The sequence below is a fragment of the Diadema antillarum genome, unplaced genomic scaffold (assembly GCF_040938485.1).
Source record: "Diadema antillarum isolate AM-2024a unplaced genomic scaffold, OU_Dant_1.0 seq00000538_RagTag, whole genome shotgun sequence".
Taxonomy (NCBI): Eukaryota; Metazoa; Echinodermata; class Echinoidea; order Diadematoida; family Diadematidae; genus Diadema; species Diadema antillarum.
Genome location: NW_027271486.1, coordinates 270,161 through 287,069, shown reverse-complemented (window position 1 = coordinate 287,069; position 16,909 = coordinate 270,161). Strand labels below are relative to the sequence as shown.

The 16,909-nt window shown below is 34.8% G+C and overlaps 1 protein-coding gene across 1 annotated transcript in view; it reads left to right on the top strand.

The window, feature by feature from the left end:
• The first annotated feature begins 908 nt into the window (after positions 1-908).
• Positions 909-16,909, top strand: part of LOC139734659 (lactadherin-like) — a 29,553-nt gene continuing 13,552 nt past the window's right edge. Inside the window, exons 1-3 of the mRNA XM_071645447.1 lie at positions 909-914; positions 1,686-1,851; positions 15,961-16,146. Of these exons, the coding sequence (XP_071501548.1) occupies positions 909-914; positions 1,686-1,851; positions 15,961-16,146 (358 nt within the window). The remainder of the gene's footprint in view (positions 915-1,685; positions 1,852-15,960; positions 16,147-16,909) is intronic.

Below are 16,909 nucleotides of genomic sequence, written 5' to 3'. Positions count from 1 at the left end.
ATCAACCTTGAATGCATCTTTCATATTTCGTAAGGTGCTTCTCATATCTCGTCAAGAAAGGTTACAAACCTGAAGTTAATTCTCAACCAAAACTATACGATCCCTTTAATCATGTGTTACACAATTCAATTAGTACATTGAATACTACATCCGCAAAGGGTTCACTGTTTACCCCATAAGGCCTAAGCTACTTTGATGCTCCAAGGGGAAATCCAGTTCAAATGTATATTAGGTTGATAAAAAAGAGTAAAATATTACGAGTTCAACGGTACAATTTTTATCGAAGTCGGATGAAAAATAAGGAAGTTATGACATTTTGACGTTACAATGTTTTTGGGCTTAAACAGTTCTTGAACAGAAATTATGAATATGCAAATGACAATGTGAGCATGTCATTCCCTCACATCTTACCATAAAGTTTGTACATAAAATTTTGAAATTTCCAATTTTCCATTCAATTGCAATTTTGCCCTAGGCTTCAATTCTCATATATCTAGCTTATCACTATCCTGAGGTTATTCAACCAAGAATACCATCATGTTTTAGATTTCAATGAAAGAAACATTAATTTTTATTTTTTTTCTTTTTTTGGACGTTATCAATGGAAAATTGTCAGGGTATGACATGGATAGCTCACTCATTTGCGTATTCATACATACTGTACAAGAACTGTTTTTGAGAAATTATCGAAACTGCAAATTTCACAACTTCCATATTTTCAATCCAATTGAAGTCAAATTTTTACCGTTGTACTCATGAAATATTACTATTTTTTATTAGATTCACTTATACAGGGTGGTCCAAAAAGAGCGGAACACCTAAGATCTTTAATTTCAGCAATATTGTTGCAAATAATTCTATATCATTATTTTGCCTTCTATTGGAAAGGCCATTCTTTGTCCAATAGAATGACTGTAAGTTCTTTAATTTTGGTTGATGCGTTATGATTTTAGGACCATTTTTGTCAACCCTTGCAATTTTCAAAATGTGACCATTTTGCACTCTCAGCGATACCGAAATCAGCGACAATTCGGCTTGTCATAGAACCAGTAGCGTTCACAGTGTGTGGAATGTGAGGCAGACGTGTGATTGTCATTGTCCGCCCCACATTCCACACATTGCGAACGCTACTGGTTCTACGACAAGCCGAATTGTCGCTGGTTTCGGTATCTCTGAGAATGCAAAATGATCACCACCCTGTACATGAACTATCATGTTACGTTTTTATTGCTTGAAACGTATGTCGAGGTAATTGAAACTTGCGGAGAGTGTGGGGAAGGGTGCTCAAGATCCAAAGGAGAGAGAAGTTTATCATGCGTAAAGGGGATTTTTCATCATGACCAGTCACGTGGTAGCTATAGTGGACAGTGGATGAGACCTCGGAAGATATCCCGTGTGAAAGAATTGCAAGACGGCAAATATTATGCTCGAATTGTAATTCGGACTGAAATGTTTTTTGCCTTTAAAATATACAGTGTCAATTATACTGGACGTGGTGTTTACTGTTTGGGATGTACACATCATCCTAAACGAAGAAGGTACAAGGGATCCATATTTCGTGATTATTGCTGCTGATTTGACTTATGTCACAGATCAGCTTTTATTCCATTTGACATTCAAACAAGAGTTTTGAATGCTCATGAATATGCTGAAATCGCGCATGTATTAAAATTTTATTGACATAGAAGAATGAAAAGGTTGTTGATGAGGACAGTGTGCTACATGTTGACGGAGATGAGCTGTTGCCAGGACAAAACTGGAAACACAACTTGGAGCCAGCATCAACAAATGAAGAGACAAAGGCCCAAGAGGTAAGAAGAAGAACAGCGAATAAGAACGGAACAAGGAAAGGTGAGGGGAAAATAAAATAAGAGACTCTGTGTGCATGTGATTTTTTTCTAAACACACTATTTACAATCCTGTTAAAATTCACCACGCCAAGATGTGCTTTGTGAAAGAGAAAGTATTGAATGAGCTGATTGAGCAGTTAAGTGTGTTGAACATATCAGTATTATTGATACGGTTTAGGCAACACAATATTGATGTAGGACGTGTTTAGTGTGGAGAAAATATGCAGAGCCTTTATAGGGAGATAAACTATTCAGTATTTGAGACATATATTTTGTTCTTAAGGAGACAGCGTGCAAACATGACACCAGAGTAAGTTTGGAAGTGTTTCCTGTATAGAGATATTTAGGGAGACAATAGAGACATATATTTTGTTCTTAAGGAGACAGCGTGCAAACATGACACCAGAGTAAGTTTGGAAGTGTTTCCTGTATAGAGATATTTAGGGAGACAATATACTCAGTGTGGGGCATATAAACATCAAAACATCATATCAAAGTAACTTTGGAAGTGTTCCCTACATAACAAATACACAGTCTTTAGGGAGACAAAATTAATATTCTGTATTTGAGACATATGTTTTGTTCTTATGGAGACAGCGTGCCAACATGACACCAGAATAAGTTTGGAAGTGTTTCTTGTATAGAGATATCTAAGTGTATTTAGGGAGACAATATACTCAGTGTGGGATATATAAATTGTTCTCAAGAAAACATTATACTAATATCACAACAAAGTGACTTTGGAAGTGTTCCCTATATAAGAAAATGCACAGTCTTTAGGGAGTCAAAATATTCAGTACTTGAGACATATATTTTGTTTGTAAGGAGACAGCGTGCAAGACCAGAGTAAGTTTGGAAGTGTTTCCTGTTCAGAGATATATAAGTGTATTTAGGGAGACAATATACTCAGTGTAAGACATATAGATTGTTTTTAAGAAAAAGTCTTATGCAAACATCCCACCAAAGTATCTTTGGAAGTGTTCCCCTATATAAAAAATACACAGAGTCTTTAGGGAGACAAAATATTCAGTGTTGAGACATAGATTTTGTCCTTAAGGAGACAGCGTGCCAACATCACAACAAAGTGACTTCTCGAAGTGTTCCCTATATAAGAAAATGCACAGAGTCTTTAGGGAGACAAAATAATCAATATTTGAGACATATATTTTGTTTGTAAGGAGACAGCGTGCGACACCAGAGTAAGTTTGGAAGTGTTTCCTGTATAGAGATATATAAGTGTATTCAAGGAGACAATATACTCAGTGTGAGACATATAGATTGTTCTCAAGAAAACATCATACAAACATCACAACAACGTAACTTTGGAAGCGTTCCCTACATAACAAATACACAGAGTCTTTAAGGAGACAAAATATTCAGTGTTTGAGACATATATTTTGTTCTTAAGGAGACAGTGTGCAAACATGATATCGAAGTATCTTTGGAAGTGTTTCCTGTATAGAAATATATATAAGTGTTTTAAGGAGACAATATACTCAGTGTGAGACATATAGATTGTTCTTGAGAAAACATTATGCAAACATCACATCAAAGTGACTTTGGAAGTGTTTCCTATATAGAAAATACACAGTCTTTGGGGAGACAAAATTTTCAGTGTTTGAGACATATATTTTGTTCTTAAGGAGACAGCGTGCAAACATGACACCAGAGTAAGTTTGGAAGTGTTTCCTGTATAGAGATATTTAGGGAGACAATGTACTCAGTGTGGGGCATATAAACATCAAAACATCATATCAAAGTAACTTTGGAAGTGTTCCCTGCATAACAAATACACAGTCTTTAGGGAGACAAAATTAATATTCTGTATTTGAGACATATATTTTGTTCTTATGGAGACAGCATGCCAACATGACACCAGAGTAAGTTTGGAAGTGTTTCTTCTATAGAGATATCTAAGTGTATTTAGGGAGACAATATACTCAGTGTGGGATATATAAATTGTTCTCAAGAAAACATTATACTAATATCACAACAAAGTGACTTTGGAAGTGTTCCCTATATAAGAAAATGCACAGTCTTTAGGGAGTCAAAATATTCAGTACTTGAGACATATATTTTGTTTGTAAGGAGACAGCGTGCAAGACCAGAGTAAGTTTGGAAGTGTTTCCTGTTTAGAGATATATAAGTGTATTTAGGGAGACAATATACTCAGTGTAAGACATATAGATTGTTTTTAAGAAAAAGTATTATGCAAACATCCCACCAAAGTATCTTTGGAAGTGTTCCCCTATATAAAAAAATACACAGAGTCTTTAGGGAGACAAAATATTCAGTGTTGAGACATACATTTTGTCCTTAAGGAGACAGCGTGCCAACATCACAACAAAGTGACTTTGGAAGTGTTCCCTATATAAGAAAATGCACAGAGTCTTTAGGGAGACAAAATAATCAATATTTGAGACATATATTTTGTTTGTAAGGAGACAGCGTGCGACACCAGAGTAAGTTTGGAAGTGTTTCCTGTATAGAGATATCTAAGTGTATTTAGGGAGACAATATACTCAGTGTGAGAAATATAGATTGTTCTCAAGAAAACATCATACAAACATCACAACAAAGTAACTTTGGAAGTGTTCCCTACATAACAAATACACAGAGTCTTTAAGGAGACAAAATATTCAGTGTTTGAGACATATATTTTGTTCTTAAGGAGACAGTGTGCAAACATGATATCGAAGTATCTTTGGAAGTGTTTCCTGTATAGAAATATATATAAGTGTTTTAAGGAGACAATATACTCAGTGTGAGACATATAGATTGTTCTTGAGAAAACATTATGCAGACATCACATCAAAGTGACTTTGGAAGTGTTTCCTATATAGAAAATACACAGTCTTTGGGGAGACAAAATTTTCAGTGTTTGAGACATATATTTTGTTCTTAAGGAGACAGCGTGCAAACATGACTCCAGAGTAAGTTTGGAAGTGTTTCCTGTATAGAGATATTTAGGGAGACAATATACTCAGTGTGGGGCATATAAACATCAAAACATCATATCAAAGTAACTTTGGAAGTGTTCCCTACATAACAAATACACAGTCTTTAGGGAGACACAATTAATATTCTGTATTTGAGACATATATTTTGTTCTTATGGAGACAGCATGCCAACATGACACCAGAGTAAGTTTGGAAGTGTTTCTTGTATAGAGATATCTAAGTGTATTTAGGGAGACAATAATTTATACTAAGTGTGGGATATATAAATTGTTCTCAAGAAAACATTATACTAATATCACAACAAAGTGACTTTGGAAGTGTTCCCTATATAAGAAAATGCACAGAGTCTTTAGGGAGACAAAATAATCAATATTTGAGACATATATTTTGTTTGTAAGGAGACAGCGTGCGACACCAGAGTAAGTTTGGAAGTGTTTCCTGTATAGAGATATATATGTATTCAGGGAGACAATATACTCAGTGTGAGAAATATAGATTGTTCTCAAGAAAACATCATACAAACATCACAACAAAGTAACTTTGGAAGTGTTCCCTACAAATACACAGAGTCTTTAAGGAGACAAAATATTCAGTGTTTGAGACATATATTTTGTTCTTATATAAGGAGACAGTGTGCAAACATGACATCGAAGTATCTTTGGAAGTGTTTCCTGTATAGAAATATATATAAGTGTTTTTAAGGAGACAATATACTCAGTGTGAGACATATAGATTGTTCTTAAGAAAACATTATGCAAACATCACATCAAAGTAACTTTGGAAGTGTTTCCTATAGAAAATACACAGTCTTTAGAGAGACAAAATTTTCAGTGTTTGAGACATATATTTTGTTCTTAAGGAGAGAGTGTGCAAGCACGACACCAGAGTAAGTTTGGAAGTGTTTCCTATATAAAGATATGTATATACTCAGTGTGAGACATGTAGATTGTTCTTAAGAAAACATTTTACAAACATCACACCAAAGTAACTTTGGAAGTGTTATCGCGCGCACCCGACAGCAGTTCTGAGTTTGGACATCCATATCGATAATAAAACAAACGGATTTCCTGCAACATCTACTAATAAACGGAAATACATTTGATAGAGAAAATTGTTTGAAGGCAGCTATTTTGATAAATTGGAGTATTTGAAATTATTTGAAAATTTCGTCTCTGGTTCTCATCAGATTTACTATCAACGTAATCCATATCAATGAAAATCAATAAAAATGCATGTATCAAAACAACAAGCGGGTTGATCCCTCGGCCAGTGGGTGCGGCCTGGACCAACTACGTTTTGGAATATTTTTGAAAGAAAAAAGACATGGGCAATTTCAATGCGCTAAATATAAAGTATGTACGACATAATTATGCAGTTATACCAAACTGCCTTGACTATAAGTAGTTTGCATTTTCTTGTATATGTGCTGTCATGATAATTAAAGTAATTGATGCTATTCATACATGTGTATATAATATGTAAAAACTCGCTGAATTTCACCCTTGTTATGACAGGATACCATCAAAAAATCATCCTGATCATGTGAGCGTATATAGTGTAACCGTGTATGACAAAAATGATAGTAATGTATACGTATATATATATGTATACGTATAGTGATAGTAGCATAGTGGCGGCTATTTCAAATAATGTGGTATCATATTTTACGTAGTTACACGTCTTGCACCGTCAAAACAGGAAGCAACACTTCCATAATAACAAGAAAATGTCAAATACAATGTATCGGTTACGTTATCATCTCATCAATTTTATGGCAATCTGGAATATTTTGTAAAGGTTACTTAAATAGTTGGCCAGCATATTTATTCAGAGTTCATGTCTCCAAGGCAATAACAAAGCACCGATCTACGTATGAAATGTTACGAAATTGTTACGAAACAAACGAAATCAAAACGAAATCAACGTTGAGAAAAACATCATAAATATTGAGTACGATATATGGGGCATTTATTATTAAAGTTCAACACCACTGAATTGCATCGACTTTGATTAGTTTACATATAATATCTTTGCATGTATCATATATCTGATGTTAATAATTAGTGTTGAATTGCGTATGTAAAGATATTATGACTGTATGTCACTATCAAATAAAGTGCATGACAAATATTATAAATTAATGGAATAAAGTTACAAAGCGCCAACCATTTTGAATAGTGTATGTATTTTAGTAGTTTCTTGTCTTGTACCATCCGAATCAGAAACCGTACTTTCATTGTGACAGGAATACATTCAAGTACAAGTTATTGTGTACATTGTGATAATATCAGTTACCACGGAAACGAAACACGTGTGCTGTTCTTTGTTGTAGTCATGAATACTTTGCAAATGTTTATTTACAGTTGATAGCGATATATGTCTGACATGTCAAAAAGCAATGGATCTGTTACAGAAAAATGGTTTGTCAGCAGCCATTGTGAATTTCTTTTAATAAACTTTAAAATTTTCATGTTTCAATTAATAACAAACACGTTAGTAAATCATAGAAACAAACAAGGTTGATCCTTTATCTCATGGTGTAGTTTGGACTATGTACGTTTACGAATGAAATAGATGAGGCATTTTTTTTCCTATTACTTATGTTCCCACGTGATTATCTTGAAAGTTTATTTATTGCTAAGTGCAAATTGATTGTAACTGCACTGTGCAGAGTCAAAGAAGATGGTGTTTTTGGCATTAAATCAGTTGGTTGTTCTATCTTACTTCTTTTTTCCTGTGGTATATTATTGACAGAGTACAATTGTATCATGATTTGATGCTCGCGGAGTTTTTGACTTTCTTTGCTGAAATTGTGAATGAGTGGCAGAATCAGGATATTCAAAAAGGGAGTGATCTAACTGAGTGGTCATGGGCTTTGCTTGATAACAGGCACACCGCATGGATAATAAATTGGCTGGAAAGGGGTGCGGTCGCCTCTTTCGCCACTTCAAGTTACTGGATCCATTACTGTGGAAGAACATCAAAGAGTCCAGTGTGTTCATGAAGGGATGGTACAGTATTGGCTGAGAAGATACCTAGGAAGCAGTTTGTGATTTTGTGAAAGAGTATACAATTTTAAGAGCAATTCAAAATTTATTTGATGAAAATTATTTTTGAAATTTCTGAAATATCTGAATACAAAGTAAAACAAAGCGATCCTAATAAAAGATGGGTCCCATCAATCATTAGGATCGGTTTTCAGGACATCTCAGCCATTTCAAAAACTATTTTCATCAACATATTAATAAACTTTGAATTCCGTTTGGAATCATATCCGCTGCAGTACTTCATAAGAGGTTTAATTCTCATTATCATACATCAAATGTAGGACACCTGACGCCTCATCTCAACCGATACTTTACTATCCCTACCTAATGAGAATGTGTGAGTGTACCACTTTCAGTGAAACTAGTGAAAAGTTACCCATGTATACCGACGAGAGAGACATCTGTGCAGTCATACATGAGCATGTTAACTCCCTCTTGAAATGATTGAAATAATAACTTTCAACATTAATTCTTCGTGTTCATGATTTAAAAAAAAACCGCGCTCACCAAATGTAGAGTAAAGGTATTGCGTGATATTTGCATAAAATTACAAAGGCCCGTGGAGGGTGCTAACATGTGTTACAATCAGTAACAGAATTGACAGAGAGATAGAGAGAGAGAGAGAAAGAATGAAGGAAAAAAGAACATGCCGTCAAGGAGAATGGAGCTATGTTCAGCAGCAATAGGCAAAGAAATACTACAAATACAAATGCCGAGGGTTTTTTTTTCGTTTGTTTGTTTGTTTGTTGTTGTTTTTTTTACCGATTGACACCCATCACGCTATTGTCTGCGGCAAGATCTGACAGATTGTAGGATTTGTTAGGATTCAGCCCCATTAACCCAAAGCTATTTTGACCCTTCCCAGTCCAAGGGGGGGGGGGGCACATTGTGCCCCCTTACTTTTTTTATTATTTAATGTATCACTGTCATATTTTGGCGCATTGGTAGAGCATTTCTCGGAATTTTCATGTGTAAACTAACAGCTAATGAATTACCATCTGTTTTTATCCACATGTTCAAAAGGAATCGCTCTATCCACAGTTATCCCACTCGCCAGAGTGACACCCGTATTCGCACTGTTTTTGCAAAGAAAACAATTATATTTACTGGACCCAGATATTGAAATGATCTCCCTCTAGATATCACTTCTTCCTTATCTTTATTCACCTTCAAACGCAAATTAAAACAGTTATTACTCAGTGGATACACACTACCAAGCTTTTAACAACTTTTTTATGCTCCCAGTATGTTGTCCTTGTCCGCAGCACCAAGTTATTCAAGTTATTTTATGGTACCGATTCATCTTTAAATAATATAGCATTTTTGTTTTTCAAACACTTCGAGATTTGTATACAGTATGGTTTGTGCGATATCTATGTGGTTCATTACAGTAGTCTATTACTTATCGATTTTTTTTTTCTTTTTTTTTTGTACTGGTGTAATTTTAGTTGGTCAAGACAAACATATCCGTTCTCCGTGTAAAATTATATGCCTATGAACTCGGGAACCTACAGTTTTACAAGCTTTAAAGCTTTTGTAGGCCCCATCATTCTTACAAGTGACATTTTCACACGATATGACCATGTACACTTGTGTCAAGTATGCATTTTTTTCTTTTTCGTCTACAATCAAAAGACATGATTTTTTTATATTTTGTATTCTTGTTTTGTTGTCAATAATTTTGTAATCTCATCATTGAGAAAATGGAAATATGAAAATAAATTTGAACTTGAACTTAAACTTGAACATGTTGGATGCATGACCCTACATGTGAAATTTCTCAAGGTCACCCATGGAGGGCGCTATTTACGAGAAACAATAAAGACATACATACATGTAGAAATAATATTATTATGCTTAAAACATGATTTTTCTGTGAAATATTTTCATCCCCAGTAGGTATGTCTGATTAAAGAGCAATCATTTTCCATAAGTATTTGCCACAAATGAATAAGAAGAATCTTATCATTTGCTATGGTTGAAATCTCTTAAGATCACCCATATTTGGCTCTATTTATAACAACATAAAAAATACATTATGAGACCTGTGACCTGGTATAGGTGTTCGTACATATATAGTTATCACATTTCACATTTGTATAATATTGGAATTTCGAGTCTGAAAATAGATTATTCGATTATGTAATGATATTACAGGTATAACTTGGGTGAAGGAATCAAAACGATCCAAAATAGAAGGGCTTTTGTCACATACAAACAATGGACATAATAAGAAAAAAAATTTAGGACCATAATTACTTCACATGTTGCTTCTTCAGCAAATTTCAGCCCAGAAACGCCCATTTCATACGTTGTAATATTGTTAATTGAAAGTGGAACAGAAAAAAGAAAAAGAATCTGACTGACATGGTTATCAGTTTATGATTGCCATGCAACCAGCAATATCAAATATGTAATTAAATTATATATAAAAATGTTTGCAATAAGATGTTCGAATAAGTCACTAAGTCTTGTTGGAATTGGATAGAGGGCAAAGGAAAGGCAAATGAAAATCTGGTGAGGGCACAATGCCCCCTCCCCTCAATGAGCTTTAAAGGTAGCTTATGGGAAGGGTATGAAACTTTAAGTTACGAGTACTTAATTATAAAAAAAAAATAAGAATTGAATATTTCCTCGTGAACAATAGCAACAGAAATGATCGGGAATAAGAAAGAAAAATGAGAAAAATAAGAATATATGTTTTACTGTTAATATATGGATACGTGTGTACTCTATTCTGTCTCCCTAATGTACGATGCATATTTATGAAATTTGATATTGGCACATTAAGGAGACACGTCTCCCAAAGGTACTTTTTATTCATAGTGTCTCCCTAAGGTGGACTTATGGGTTAGAAAACCCAAAGGAGACAAAAATATCACTTACAGAATATATATCTGAAATGAATTTTCTAAGCTCCAATTTTTATTTCAGATTAAAAAGATATCTTCATTTTCAATGTTTTAACGAAAAATTCAAAAATAGAAACTATGACAAAATCACTTTTTTCACAGTTTACCATATTGTCTCCGTAAGGTATGTATTTCACGAACGTCTCCTTAAGGTTCCACCCAGGAGTATATATATATATATATATATATATATACATATATATATATATATATATATATATATATATACAGTATTCTCCGCATAATCGGGTAGGCTCGGGCAGAGCGTTTCTTACCCGATTAAGCGGAGTACAGTACCCGATTAACAGAAGAACACGTCTCATTCACATTTGACACACACAATGTGTATGTATGCATTGTATACTGCACCGAACACCTACACTGTATGCTTAACACGCGTGCTTGTACGGCACATTATACATACCTTACACTTGCTCAGTCAGGAGCATTAATTAAAGTTTACCTCTTTTTATGGACAGATATGTCTTCATAAAACTGTGATTTGACTAAGACTCCTTGCTAACGTGGACAATTTGACATTCATGATTTCTTAAAGTGCTATAGCTGTGATAAAATGTGGGTAGAAAGTAGATTAGAAGAAAATTATTTACCCATTTATGCGGAGAGGCAACCCAATCATCAGGTAATTTTAATGTGCATTGGAACTGATTTTGACATTTCTACCCAATGAAACGGAGTACCCGTATAAGCGATACCCGATTACGCGGAGAGTACTGTATATAGAAGAATTTAAAATGAATATGTTTTATTGGTATAACAAATCGGTGCAGTTGTTTTGTCCCAGTGTTCCAAGTCTTACAAGCTTGGCTTTCTGATAATAGTGGAACACTATTTTCCATCATTGTGATTATTTACTATTTTTGTTGCCATGGCAAAGTCCATTGTTTCTTTTTTATGATATCATTCGTGCATATACTTTATATTGTATTTGAAAAAAAAATCAGACGAATGTAAGAAAAATGAAAAAAATTGTATCACTTTGAATTATGTCAACTTTTTCTTTTCTTTTTGATGATGGAAATAAATACACTATTGAATTAAATTGAATCACTTTCCTATCACCGTCTCGTTGTCTTTTTAAAAGCGCCGTTACAAAATCACCTGTCACGTCAAAACACTGTTAGCGTAAATGTGATCATGACGTATCACAACAGTGATACAATGATCAAAAGCGCTGCGTTAAAGTGCAAAGGGAAAAAAAAATCAAGGGGGGATCACAGATAAATGACATAGCCTGACAGGGACCAATCGTAAACTTGCCAAGGGCAATCAAGGGCAAAAAAAGAGAGGAGAAAACAGGGTTGGTGGGTGATGGAAATTTCTAAACGATAGTGCAAATTTTCATTGGGGCAAGCGAACACTTTCTTATACTGTGTAGTACATTTGAGTGCCTAGCTTAAAAGTGAGGACAAGGCCTGTACTGAGGAAGAAGACCTATCTTCTCCCGGGAAGGGGAGGGGGGGGGGGTGCTGTTCGTTATTCCGAAGGTTCGCTATTCCGAAGGTTCGTTATTCCGGAGATTCGTTTATCCGAAAATGAAATTCCAAGTAACGAACCTTCGGAATAACGAATCTTCGGGCTAAAGAGCCTTCGGAATAACGAACCTTCGGAATAACGAGCTGTAACCGGGAAGGGAAGGGGGTAGAATAAAAATATATGACAATGTGATGACTTTTTTTTTTTTTATTTAGACGTGGTCTGCCTCGAAGCCGTCAATCCCCATGGTGCCCGGGCCCAACACTTACTACTCTATCGAAGAACTTAAGTTTGACGACACAAACCGACACAAACTTTTTTACATTCATAATGATAATTGTAAAACAAAAGCTATCAATTACCAACCTTCTTAATATTAAAAAAAGAATTGAATTACAAAAGCACTGATTTAATGAAGTAAAAATGATTCTAATCTCCACCATCATAGCCAGAGTTTAGGGCTGGATTAGAGGCAGCGTGTACTGCCGACTGCTCCCCTCCTCCGGTTTACACCATATTCTACACTACCTCGAGATATGGTAGATTGTAGTGCTTGTTAAAAATGCTGGTTTACCAAATCTCGCTGGAAGACCCTAAATACCATAACGTTATCATGACAAATTTATAGCAATAATGTCAGGGCACATATCATTTCAGTACCCAATAGTCCTCTGCATGCGTGCAGAGTGTGTGTAATGTGTGGGTTAACTGCCTGGGTTTGACTTTTTTCTGTTGACCTACTCTTACAAGCATCTGCTTCTACGTAGGTTCTCATCGCACAATTTTATTCATCCGTCATGATTGTAATGTACTTGAAATTGATTTCATTTGATTTTTTGTCATGTAAATTATGCTGAACTAATGCGTTAATTTACATTGTTATGGACGGATGTTGCAAAATACAACACTCTATATACTTTGTGTGGAAACTGCATAATACTTAATCAATGAAATGAAATGAAATTTGACGTTGGCGGTACAGGTTCTGCTTAATAATTATTATGTGGAAACAAAGTTTAGCTGTATTTTGAAACTGTTTTGCTAGTTTGGTTAAAATAGTTCCATCTTTATGATAATGGGACAGTTCTAAACCAATATGTCCCACCTCTATATGTTTATATCTAAAAAAAAAAAAAATGCTCAGTAGCCCTGATATGAAATCGTAAGATTATATTTTGTATGTTGCACTATTGATCTTATGTAAACTGTGCTTTACATGTCGACAGGGTTGCATGTTCGAATTCATTACGAGTTGAATTGAGACAATTTGAAATGCAAACTTACAAACTTTTCATTTATCAAATTTGGTAATATTTTCATTCCAAAATCAAGTGGCCAGACTATGCAATTACCTAATACTAAGACTAGAGCATAAGGGTATAAAGTTTAACTCTTATCAACCATTTTTAAATCCATGTAATCTAAATCATAAGAGATGACGAAACACCGTTTATGAAAATAAGCCATCAAATAGTAGTTTTGCCTCCCCAAGCACAATTGCTGTTTTAATATCTCCTCTCACAAATAAGCGGCTCTATTGCCCTATGTATATAGAAGAACCTGTTTGCACAGGGATAGCATTATGTAGTCCAGGAGGTTCGAGAGATGGAGTTACAACTGACTATAATTATTCAATCAGCTGTCAGTTTTCTATGGATGGACAAAAGAATTCCACAGGTGCATTTGTGCCTTTGATGTTCGATGCTTGAAGCCGCCATCTTTCTGAGCAGTTTGAAGATTCCTTTTTAACGCTAACATAATATTGGGTATATGCTGCTCGTTAATGTATCAAATGCAATGAAATTTCACCTAATGATAAAGCATATAATATAAAAGTCAATTCCGTTCGAAAATATGAGCAAAAGTGTAAATCTGAGCTGTATTTTGTGAAAGTGTTTGAAATTGTACACTCATGGAAAGCCGGTTTTATCACTTTTCTCCTTATTTTCTCCCTAGTGATCTATCACTTGGTGTACTCCCACTTCGTTTAATCGCCATTTAATTTCAACCCACATAGTCAAATCATGTTTCGTGTACAGCCAGTTCGCCTAATGATTATTTAGTCCAACTGCCACTTAACCTAATTACCAGTTGGCTTACTACTTCCATATGGGATATACGGCTTACAGCAATACGTTAAAACAAGGACATTTGTTTAGGCTTAAAATATACTTAATTTGAACAACTGCCACTCTGTTCAATTAATACTAAAAGCCGTATTCGGCAGAAATCCTTGGGTCTGAATGAGCGCATTGGTATCTGTGTAATTTCGCACACAAAAATCCTCTGTTGAATAGTCACCTCTACAAACTATGAATTATTTTGTAATCTTCTTTCATATCCTAAAGTATTAAGACCGCCTTGTATCTGAGTAAAGCTTATCTGCATTAATTTGATATACATGTTATATTATATATGCATATACATGTTTATTATTATACCATGTACGATCACTTTTGTATACCTTCGAAATATTCAAATACTAAATTTCAAATTCAAATTAATCCTTTACAATACTGAGATTACTGTGGAGACACTGTGACATAAACGTTTTACTTTTAGCATTCAATCAAAGGACCCGAGTTCGATCCCAGTCTAGTGTTTTCATATTTGGGCAAGGTTTAATCACAACGACAATGGCCCTTTTGGTGATCTATCACTTGGTGTATTCCCACTTCGTTTTATCGCCATTTAATTTCAACCCACATAGTCAAATCATGTTTCGTGTACAGCCAGTTCGCCTAATGATTATTTAGTCCAACTGCCACTTAACCTAATTACCAGTTGGCTCACTACTTCCATATGGGCTATGCCCATATCGTGTAATACCCACTGTTTATTAGACAAAGTGGGAAAAATCCAAGGAGACAAAGGTGCAAGTAGACCATCTGGTCAGCAGACGAAACGATAATTAGCCAAACTGGGCATTAGACCGTACGGACACTAGATGAATTTGATAGTAGATTAAATGAGATTAACCCTGTAGTATTAGACGAGCTGGGAAGTAGACTCTCTGATAGTAGACCAAGTGGCAATAATTAAACCTCCCTCTCGACCCAGTTGTAAAAACGGGTCTACGTACCCAAGAATGCAGGGGTGATATTACTAGCAAGGCCATCTGTTACAGCATGATCCACCCGAAATAGGCTACCTTCGACAAAGAAAACCATATCATCTTGATTTTATTAATATTTGTGTTACTACTACTATTGCTACTACGACTATTATTACTAGTGGTATTATTATTATTATTATTATTATTATTATTACTATTATTATTATTACAACTACTACTACTACTACTACTACTACTACTATTATTATTATTATCATCTTCATCATCGTCATCGTCATCATTTTCTAAAAGGTTTATCTTACTTTCTCCGCCACGTCAAACAGCATTGAACAATGTGTCCAGTCAGTTATTCTGCGCACCACTCCATCGTTTGTTTGTTTTTTCATCATGAGAATTAAACTGTTTGATCCCATTTGGACTTGAAGGCATTTGTGGTAGTCAAGTTTTGAATGACACTTTTCAATAGTTGGGTATGAAAGTAATGCACCATGCCAAAGTTTCCATGTTAACATGACAATATTTGCTGGGTTTACAAGGGTGTTGATATCTTGTGATTCTGTCTTTTCTTTTTCTTAAGAAAGTAGTGACAATGTTTTCCTATTCCATTTTTTTTTGCAGCATCATGCGATACTGCAGTGTGCCCCCAGCTCACCCAAGCCCCATGCCCTTCTGTGCTGTCAGATAATGGGGCCGTTATTCAGTACATACCTAAACCCGTGAAGTCGCACGCATACACTTTACCGCAGCTGCCGCCAGGAATGAAACTTCCCGAAAACCCGACAAGATACATCTGCACGAGACCAGGTACGTCCTCAATCTTAAATAGGATTTACGTAATACAACATGGTATACTGGAGCACTGTTCCGTTGTGCGGCTTGGTACAACTTAATAAACAAGCTGTTTATCTGTACATTTTTATCAAGTTCAAGTTCAAATTTATTTTTATTTTCATCAAAAAGTGAAATTATGTACAATTTATAAGCAGAACGTTATAGTGGCAAAAACGTAAATAAAAAAAAAACATGTGAAGATGGGTAACAACATAAAGAAAGCATAATTTTATCGTTTAATATGATAATTATAAGTATGCATAGTACAAATTAAATAAAGATGGGACCCTCAGAAAATACATAAGCAAACTCTCTTTCCAATAGATTAATATGAAGACACAATTATTTGTTTCCTTGCAACTCATGGCACAGATGTTGCTGAAGTTGGTGATGTGGAAAAAGTCATAGAAGATGAAAATAATCTCACTTAAAATACTAATATACATTTGTCCTGTATACGTATAATGATGATGTATATTTAGTCTACTTTAGATGTACAGTTTTGCGAGTCTGAAATCCTCGGGTTTTTTTTTTTTTTCTTCACATATTCTATATACGATTTATGAACTGGTTGTAGGGAACACCCGGACAACCGAGACAAGCATTCGTCATCATTATTGTTGAGGAAAGAATATATTTACTTTTAATAGCTAACTTTGCATTCAACTTTTCTGATGTTAAATGAAAGAAAGAAAGATATTATTCAGAGGGGTGAAGGTGCAGGTGCGAGTTTCTT